This window comes from Panthera uncia, chromosome A2 (genome assembly GCF_023721935.1).
Source record: "Panthera uncia isolate 11264 chromosome A2, Puncia_PCG_1.0, whole genome shotgun sequence".
Classification (NCBI taxonomy): Eukaryota; Metazoa; Chordata; class Mammalia; order Carnivora; family Felidae; genus Panthera; species Panthera uncia.
Window position 1 is genome coordinate 121,617,939 of NC_064816.1, and position 9,857 is coordinate 121,627,795.

Here is a 9,857-nt window from a genome sequence, read left to right on the forward strand (position 1 = left end):
CAGAGATGAGCTGATAGCTCACTTTAATTTAAGGACACTCAGTCATTTAGCAGACACTCCTTAAGCATCATAACATTCAGGCACCGTGCTGTGGCCCGAGGCTTCCTGCCGCACTGTCTGGGCGAGGGACAGCCACTGAGGATGAGCAGACATGTCTCAGAGCGTCACGGTAGGACAGGGGACATGCTTCTCACAGACTGTATGAGGATCAGGGTGCGGTGGGGAATCTGAGCGCCGCAACGGAGCCCCCGACCGAGTCTGCTGAGCAGACTTTGAGTCAGGAAGCAATCGGTCGGAAATACGACAGTGACAGTGACGGTAAGGTTTTTTGATGAATGGCGAGAACAGTAGTCCTCAATCCTGCCTGGTTGTTTCACTCAGTCCCAACGTGTTACACATATTATACTTCAGGGAGACATTCCACATTGGTGAAAGTGCAATTCTGGGGTCGCCCCTGTATAAGCCTAACGGGCAGCCAGGGCTGAGATCTTCTCGCCAGTCCGGACTGTGTCACCAGCTTCTACCTCTGTCTGGGTGCCAGTTGCCTGTTGGACTGTGTCGGGGAGGATCTGAAGGACGAGGGAAGCGGGTCTCGGGGGGAGTGACCATCATCACACTAGGCGAGATGCAGCTTGCAGAAAATGTGCGGTGGGCCGGAGAGCGGCCACAGCCTGCCCAGCTGCCAGGAGGTGCCTGCAGAGAGCGGCTCTCATCAGGAGAGCTGGACGGTTGAGAACACAGGGCCAGAAGGAAGGTAGGAATCATTTCATCCGTCCCCTTGCTGCGAAGCTAGAGACGAAGGTACAGGGAAGAGTGGCCACCATCATGGAACTGTCACGTGGGCAGGCCGTGGCTCAGCCCAGACCTGTTCGCGCTTCCACTAATGTGACCTCGCTTCTCACTGGAGGTCTCTGGCCGTGCTCCCTCACTACGCTCCCTTCTGTAACTATTCTGTTACTGTTTGTGTTTTTGTTTTTTTAGTTTTTTTGTAATGTTTGAGAAAGAGAGACAGGGCACGAGCGGAGGAGGGGAAGAGAGAGGAAGACACAGAATCCAAAGGAAGCTCCAGGCTCGAGCTGTCAGCACAGCTCAAACTCACGAACTGCCCTGAGATCATGACCTGAACCGAAGTTGGATGCTTAACCTGCTGAGCCACCCAGGCGCCCCTCACTGTTTTTCAAATATACTTGTGCTTTATATGTTTCTAAAGCATTAGAGTTTTTTTTTTAATTTTTTTTAATATTTATTTATTTTTGAGAGAAAGAGACAAGGGCAAGCAGGGGAGGGGCAGAGAGAGAAACACAAAATCTGAAGCAGGCTCCAGGCTCTGAGCTGTCTGCACAGAGCCTGATGCGGGGCTTGAACTCATGAACCATGAGATCATGACCTGAACCAAAGTCGGACGCTTAACTGACTGAGTCACCCAGGCACCCCCTGAAGCATTATTTTAAAATACTTTTACTTGCTCATAAGCCTCTGTAAGAACTTTTTCCTTTTTACTCTTTCCTGTAGAACTCCTTTACCTCCCCCACTTACTGCCTTTGCTTTGTGAAATAAACTTTCACTTTGGACATCTTTGAGAGACATTTGACCTTACGTCAAATATATTTACTCTTGCTGCTCAGATTAGAAAAGCTGTATAGTGAGGAGGAGGTCAACCATAGGCTGATACGTGAATGGGCGGGAGGCCTAGACTCGGGGGGCAGGGGGGTGTTCAGTGCCTACATGGTAAGCCCTCACTTTTCCAGGAAACCAAATTGGCTGGAACATTTTGTTTGCACAGGCAAGCTGGATATCTGAGGAGTATCGCCAGGGAATCCTGACTTTACAGACATTGAACAGAGGCCTCTTCTTGCCAGCCAGGACCCCACCCAGCCCCAGGCCTCATCTCTGCGTCTCTTTTCCCTCTGTCTCTCCAGGTCACTGGGCTGTAGTGAGAGAAGGCCTCACGAACCCTTGGATTCCAGATAACTGGTCCTGGGGAGGAGTGGCTTCTGAGCACTGCCCCGTGCTAGCCGAATTTTACACTGAAAAGGATTGGAACAAGAAGGAATGCCCTCGGAATGGCAACGGGGTCACTTTGGAGCGAAGCGAAGCCAACATTAAACACGAGCGATGATGGCACCAAATCTCTTTTTTCACCTCTGACCCGGAAGGCCCCGGGCAGGGAGTTCGCCCTTCCAGGTGAAGACGAGGACTCAGAACTTTGTCTCAGTCTTCATCCTGACAACACTAGCACCTGGGCCTCGACCTGCCTGCCTTCTTTGTGGACATTTTTGGACCCCTAATGGGGGAGGGAGGTACCGGATGGTCAAATCGGAAGCACAGTGGGGAACTAAGATGGCTTCTAACGTGTGGATGCCATCTACCTCAGCAGACTCAGGCTGGCCGGCTGCCGCCCTGGGTGGCAGCATACAGAGGACAGTAGTGGGGCTGACAGGGCAAGAGAGGGCCGTCTCAGGCTGCCAGGCCCTGTCCGAGCAATGCCAGAAGTTCTCCTTTCTGACCACCAGTCCATGATGCTCTGGCTGCAAATTACATAAAGCTTTTAACTGTGATTGAGCTGAGCACTCTCCTCAAATATTTTGAGTGGTGATTTTTAGTTTTGTTCTGAAAAAAATAAACAGAGATGAACATGCCTGGTTGCAGTGAGAGTCCTGGGGGAAGGGGCCGGGTGCTCCCTGGCCCGGGTGTTTTGTGCCCACTCCCGTGCCTCTGTGACGCCGTCGTCCGGGGAGCCTGCTCCTTTACACCCCACGTTGCAGCGATGCCTCTCGCATCCCTGTCGACCCCCTGAGATCACCATAAAATTCATTCTGTGACCTTCTCCCTCCCAGCCTGTTCTTTGTCTTCTGAACCCTTGGCTAGACTGTCCTGTACACTGAGCCCCACTTGTGCCTCTGGACGCTCGGCAGAGGTTCCTGTGCTGGACAAGAATTCTGTCAGGGTGATATCATTTCCTCCCTCCCCGCCCTCGTCACTTTTCAATCCGATCCCTAGCCCAGAGCTGCCTGATAGTGCTTCTGAGGAATATCTGTTGATTCTGGGTCCGCAGGAAGCTCAGCCTGGGAGTATTGAGGGAGGGTCTATTTTGGGGGGCAGTCGGGCAGGGGGGCAAGCACATGTTAACCGCCACCAGGGTCCCTCTCCTTAGATGGCATGGTTCTCCCTGAGGTCTCCCGTGAGACCAGGATTATAACACCCACTTCACAGCCAAAGGAACGAAGGCTTAGAGAGCTTAACCTCCTGCAGCTTACACAACCGGTAAGTAAATAGATGGAATCCAAACCCAGCCCAAAGTCCAGGCCCACATATCAACTCTACACTTGCCAACAGCAGTGCTGTGTAAGTAGCACGGTTGATAGTGAATGTGTGAGTCATGAGCCTGGATCACCTGGGTTATTCCAGGTCACCATGGGAGCTGAGGGTTTATTCTTCTTCCGCACTGAAACCTGATGCAGACCAGCACCCAGAAACTGTTGTCACCACACAGTGTGATCCCTGTGACTCGAGTCTGGGGCTGGATGCAGTGAAAGAGGCCGATTTTCCACCAGAAACCATCTTTGGGACTGCCCAGCTCCAAGGAGCATCACTGATCATGGGCGCAGGAAGAAAGGCCTTCCTTGGGGCTCTGAGCATCCCTGGGCATCAGCCATGCCCGCTCCGAGGGACTGTCTCTCCAGTAGGAGGGTGAGTAGTGCCTCTCCCTTGGACTCAGACTGGACCACTGGAGGCACGGAGTCTGTGATGGCTGAGCCTTGACCCAAAGAGCTCTAGTTAGAAGGAAACAACACGGCAGGGAGGAAAGGGTGAGCTCAGCTTCCCAGCTGAGCAAACCTTTTTTGGTGCCTCATCTAGAGTGCAAACCTCCACCAGCATTTGCCAGCCAGCTGCCCCAATCCTTTTAGCCAGGCTGACTTTTGCACCAAAACTATGGAAATAAAGGCTTCTTAAGTGAGAGGAAGGGAAAAGAAAGCCAGTTAAATGGCCCTGATGAAGGCCATTCTGTTTGAGCTGGAGGCAGACTCAGCAGCCACACCTCATATGCAGAGTGGCCTCAGCTTTAGCTCCTAAGGTCCAAGCCATTGCTCAGGAAGCTGTGTGCTGAGGCAGCTCTTCTAGTTCGAGACCCAGCCCTCCTGGTTTTTGCTTTGGGGGATGGTTTGGGCTTGGGTTTTGCTTTGCTTTGTTTTCTTTCTTCTCGTTTTTGCTGTCTTCAATAGATTTTATTTTTATTTTATTTTTAATTTTTTTAATGTTTATTTATTTTGAGAGAGCGAGAGAGAGAGCAAGCAGGGGAGGGGCTGAGAGGAAGATAGAATCCCAAGCAGGCTCTACACCATAAGCACAGAGTCCGATATAGGGCTCGAACCCATGAACAGTGAGATCATGACCTGAGCTGAAATCACGAGTCAGATGCTTAACCAACTGAGCTACCCGGGTGCCCTAATAGATTTTATTTTTAAAGGTAGTTTTAGGTTTGTAGGAAACCAGAGCAGAAAACACAAGAGTTCCCGTACTCCCCCTGGAGAGTTTCCCAAGTTGTTAACATCACTGTGGTATATTTGTTACCACTGACGAAACAGTATTGTACATTATTAATTAACCGAGGTCCAGAGTTTACATTAGGGTTCACTCTTTGTACATTCCATGGGTTTTGACAAATGTATAAAGACATCTATCTACTTCAATCCAAAACTCCTCTGTGCTCTGCCTGTTCATCCCCTCCCCCTGGCAACCACTGGTCTTTCTACTGTCTCCATAGTTTTGCCTTTTCCAGACACCATATAGTTGGAGTCATACAGTCTGTAGCCTTATCGGGTTGGTTTCTTCTCTTAGCAACCCGTGTTTAAATTTCCTCTCTGTCTCCTCATGGCCTGACAGCTCATTTCTTGTTGTTGCTGAATGAGAGTCCATTGGATGGAATGTATCTGTCCCCCACTGCCCCGGGGATTGTTACTAAGCCCTACCCTTCTCCACAGTTTCCTTCCACCCCATCTCCAGCTCTGTGCACAAATGTAACATTTCCATCAGATTCTTCCTTCCCTCCCCATTCTTTTCTTTCTTCTCCCACCAGGATTGTTGGAGAAGGGACCCTACTGCGAAGCCACTTTGTTGGAAAAGCCAAGAGGATTTTTAAGAGGATTAAGCACTAGGGAACCGGAAAGCCCCAGGCACCAAGCAGAAGCCCTGGCATCCTCCCTGGGCCTCGCTCACAGGAGCACTGCAGGCAACCAGAGCCCCTCCTCTCCTGCCCCAATGGAACCTTCCTCTCCTGACAACTGTCCCACAGAGGTCCTGTTATCCGAGAGCTCTCGTCCTCTCTCTGTGCAGGAGCCGGTCAGTAGGGCTGTCTCTCTCAGTTCTGCCCCACCAGCCTTGTCCTTTACTGTCAGCAGACTTAGTGGGACTGACTAGGAGGCTAGCCAGAAACCCTCCTGTGCTACAAATAATTGGGCCCAAGCTATGACTCCCTCACTACTGCTTGGAAGATGTCAAGGGAAGCAAAAAGGGTGTGGCCCTCAAGAGAGGGCTGCATTCTTTCAAAGCCAGAGGGAGGTGGTTTTCTTTGTGTTTCTTTGGATCTAACTGTTGGAGTTCTCCTCCCCTGCTCCCACACAGACACCGTCCCACTCGAGTGAGGGAGAACCCAGCCTGGCATATGTCTCCACCATTGTGCGATGGGAGGTAAGTGCGCATCACAGGTGACTGTCACAGGGTTTGCTTTCAAAGGAAAGGAATTAATGGCTTCCACACTGCTCACTTATCTTAAATAATCCTTGCCCTCGCTTATTGGCTCCTTCCTGTCCTAAGCACCTTACACTTTTAACTGCTTTTATTCCTCAGAAGAGTCCAGTGAAGTTGGTACTATTGTTTGTGTGTTCTTTTACAGATGAAGAAACTGAGGCACAGAGTAGGTAAGAGACAAGGGACTCTGGTTTCACGGTGATTAAGGATTACAGTTGGCCTGGGACATGTCAAGCAGACAAGGAAGACTATGGAAAGAAAACAAGTGGCCTTGACAAAGGCAGGTTGAAGTAATGCAAAAGGGACAGGCCAAGGAGCTTCTGCTGTGACATCCTGCTTTCCAGAAACCTCTTGGGAGGCCGAGTAGCCGAGAGTGACTCAGCGTTGGTCTTGCCCCAGCAGCACACAGACCGAGGAAAACAGGTGGGAGAGAGTCAGGGGTGGCCGGGTCCCTCAGCCATCACAGCCCCAAACAGCAAGGACAAGATCTGAAGGCAGCAGGGAGGTGTGGTCTGGGGGGACCCTGGGGCCTCTGGCTGTTGCCTCCAAGGGTGTCTCCAGCTCCTCCCCTTTTATCTGAGCATCTGGGTGGCCAGCTAGGGTTTGGTAACATGGACAATTCAGGCCCATGGGAGCAGTGAAGTTCAAAGGCCTATAAAAGAGAGCAGCAGAAAAAAAAGTGCGTGCTACTTTGTCTCTGGAGAGCCCTGTCCTTGTGTGACGGTGGTTGCCTATGGCTGGGGAAGGAGGGAGAAGCGAGACAGCGATACAGCCTCAGACCTTTCCCATCTGCTTGTGTTTTCCTGAGTGTGGGGTCAAATCACACGAGGCAGGAGGCTTCACTTGCTGCTTTGGGTTGTGGGGATGCTTAATAATAGTGTCTGCTGGGGCACGTGGCTGAGTCCGTTAAGCAGCCGACTCTTGATTTTGGCTCAGGTCGTGATCTCATGGTTTGTGAGTTTATGCCCCCAGTCGGGCTCTACACTGACAGCATGGAGCCTGCTTGGGATTCTCTCCCTCTCTCTCTCTACCCCTCCCCTGCTCATATTCTGTCTCTCTCCCTCTCTCAAAATAAACTTAAAAAAAAAAAGTGTCTGCTGAGCAAGCTGGGTTCCAGTTAATAGTCTGTGTTGGAATATGGACTTGCCCAGGCGCCCTGCTGACTTCCGTTATGATGAATTATTTAATTAAGTGATTATTGTGGAGGGCAGGGAGCAGAAAGGACTCCGGTTTTACTGTGATGAGGGAGTGCAACTGGCCGGCATTGCATGATAGCATCAGAACCAGTAGCCTTGGACAGAGCCTGACTTGGCAGCTGGAGGAAGGTGTCAGGCTACTGGGCCCAGGCCCACTGTGTTTCCTCTGATAGTTTCTTTCTTCTGGGTTCTGAGATGTGCTGAGGTAGCATTTTTAAACAGAGATTCCAGAGATGGCTTTCTCTGGAAAGAAGGGCCAACAGGACACTATCCCTATTCTTTGCTTTAAAAATAGCTAATGAATCCTGGCTAACCATCCTCCCACCCCCCCCACCCCCCCACCCCCCTCCACATAACCCCTGCTCCATTCACTGACTTGAAAAGCCCAAGGCCAGGAAGCAAGGAAATGCCAGGATGAGGCCAGCCACAAGCACAGATTTGCTGGGAGCTGGGGGGCACCTTGTATACTGCTTTTCCCACGCCGTCACCTACCTTCTTCTCTAAAGTGTTATGTCTGACCCAGCTATCAAGCAAGGGGAAATTCTTTCCGGGTCAGTGGGCCTCCCACTCCATTGCATGGAAGAAGCACCCAGGAGCTTTCTGGCAAGCAGGCTCCTAAGCTGTAGTCCAGAGAGTCTGATGATAGAGCACTGAGCCCAGCAGGATCCATGAAGGTGCCCTGAGACTCCCACCTTAAGAAATAGCAATGAAGGAGGGTCTTTAAGTGCCTAGAAACACAGCTGAGCCTACTATAAATAATACTAAAGCTAGCGATGGGGGTGGGGGGGGTGACTAAAGAATCAAGAAGGAATGTGGCAGTTTATTAGAATTTTAGTGTGGCTTTTAATGAGTAGCTAAGAGATTCCTTTGGTGGGGACAGTAACTATGAATAGTCCCGGAATCTATGTCGGAGATCAACAGTTACTGAACAAGTGAAGGATCAAAGTTGACAGGCGTCAGAAGCATTATTACTGTGACTGCCGGATTAAGTGTCTGAGCCCTTGGCTTGCTGATGCCAAGGGGGTCTCTTCATTACTTTAATTACCAAACCCAAGACCAGGTTTCAAAGACTGATGTCGAGTAAATGCCCACTATTTGTAGAACTGGTAAACAACTGGAGCTCTAGGAATTTGTTTAGTTTTCCTTCTGAATTTTTCTGAACATCATGGTTCACCACTTATTTATCCAAGTTTAAATTACCAGAGAATCTTTTAGAAGTCCAATCTTTTCATGTTTATCACACTAAGGAGTCTCATGGGCCTACATGCAAGCAGCAGTTGGACTGAGTAGTTTCGGTGATGAGGCCAGCTAGACCCAGTGAATTTATGGGATCAGACCTGAGAGCCTTTGCAGGCAGCTTCCAGACAGACCCTGGAGGCAAGGGCTCTAATTCCCATCCTCAACATACAGTATGCTCATGTTCTCAAAGCCTAGGCTTGTCCCTGACAAGTCTAGTCACTTATGTAACCCCTAAATGCTTCAGTTGCCTTCCCACAGACCCTCCAGAATCCCAGTTTTCAGGACCCTGTTTACCTGGGGGTATGGAGTTAGGGAGGTGAAGGCCTTTGTCTGCTTTTCATGGTTTCATTTGAAGACAGTCCAGAAGCTTAAAGAGTTTGAAGGGTGCACTGTTACTGGGTATCTGGGGTCTGGGACAGAAGATCTAAAGATGCCACAGAGGTGTGGTACATCAAGGTGGGGCTTGAGGTCAGAAATTGTGAATTCCCTAGCCTTGTCTGTGATCCAGAAACAATGGGGACCTCAGTTTGTGGGCCACTGTTAGCTGTTGAGCTGAGAAATCTCTTTGACTGGAGGATCTGGTATCTTCTCTCTCATTTCTCTAAAAGGAAAACACTGGTTTTTCTAGGAAGTGTCTTAGGTAATTGTGTTAGGAAGCAGTGGTAAGGTAAAATAGCATCTGAATTTCACATTGCTCTTATCTCACATAGGTGTTGCTTGTTTTAAATAGACATATTGAAATACTACTGAAGATATCCCTCAAGACTGTAAATAGTATTTAATATACTTTAGCATACAATATACTTCATATATTTATACACAGTATGAATATTGGCTTTTAGCCCAACTCAAGGAACTTTTATGAAAACTTATTAGAGATTTAGATTGGACAGAAGAGGGCACCCAATTTTGGAATAGGCCTGCAGGAGACTTTAGTAACTACTTCTCTTGAGCTCTTTAAAGGGATATACAAATATTTCCTAGGAGAATTATGCTTGCTTAAAGTTAGAGTGTAGGTCTGGGCTTAAATTTAAGGGTTAACCAGCAAGATTAATCATCTAGGGGGTCTCCAGCCTAAAATAAAATAAGGAAAGGAAGAGCCAGAGAGAAGGGAAAAGAGCTCGTCCTCCCTCAAGTGGACAGCTGTGGAGTGGCACTCAAATTTCACTCCACTCCCACTACTGCTCAAATAACTCACTAGAGAGAGAATTAGGTCTTCCCAAATCCAGGAAGACCCATTTACCTGTAAGATCCAAGATACTTAATTTCCTGGGAGATAATAAAGTAATTAACAAAGAAGAATAGTAAATATGATCGTGATTATTTTTTTTAATGTTTATTTATTTATGAAACAGAGACAGAGAGAGATAGAGGGTGAGCAGGGGAGGGGCAGAGAGAGAAGGAGACAGAATCTGAAGCAGGCTCCAGGCTCTGAGTTGTCAGCACTGAGCCCGATGGTGGAGCTCAAACTCACGGACCATGAGATCATGACCTGAGCCAAAGTCAGACCGCTTAACCAACTGAACTACCCAGGTGCCCCTGATAGTTTATTTTTAAAGGGAAAGAGAAACAAACATCTGTTTTATCTAAATTTGAGATATTTACACCTGAGATAACCACATACTTGCTGCTGTTAAGAACTTTGATATAAATGGTGTTTGTGATTTTTTCAGG

At 48.9% G+C, this 9,857-nt stretch overlaps 1 protein-coding gene across 1 annotated transcript in view; it reads left to right on the plus strand.

Annotated features, from left to right (window-relative positions):
* EEPD1 (endonuclease/exonuclease/phosphatase family domain containing 1) overlaps nt 1-3,204 on the plus strand; it is a 112,142-nt gene extending 108,938 nt beyond the window's left edge. Inside the window, exon 8 of the mRNA XM_049641695.1 lies at nt 1,920-3,204. Within this exon, the coding sequence (XP_049497652.1) occupies nt 1,920-2,119 (200 nt within the window). The 3' untranslated portion in view covers nt 2,120-3,204. The remainder of the gene's footprint in view (nt 1-1,919) is intronic.
* The last annotated feature ends 6,653 nt before the right edge of the window (nt 3,205-9,857 follow it).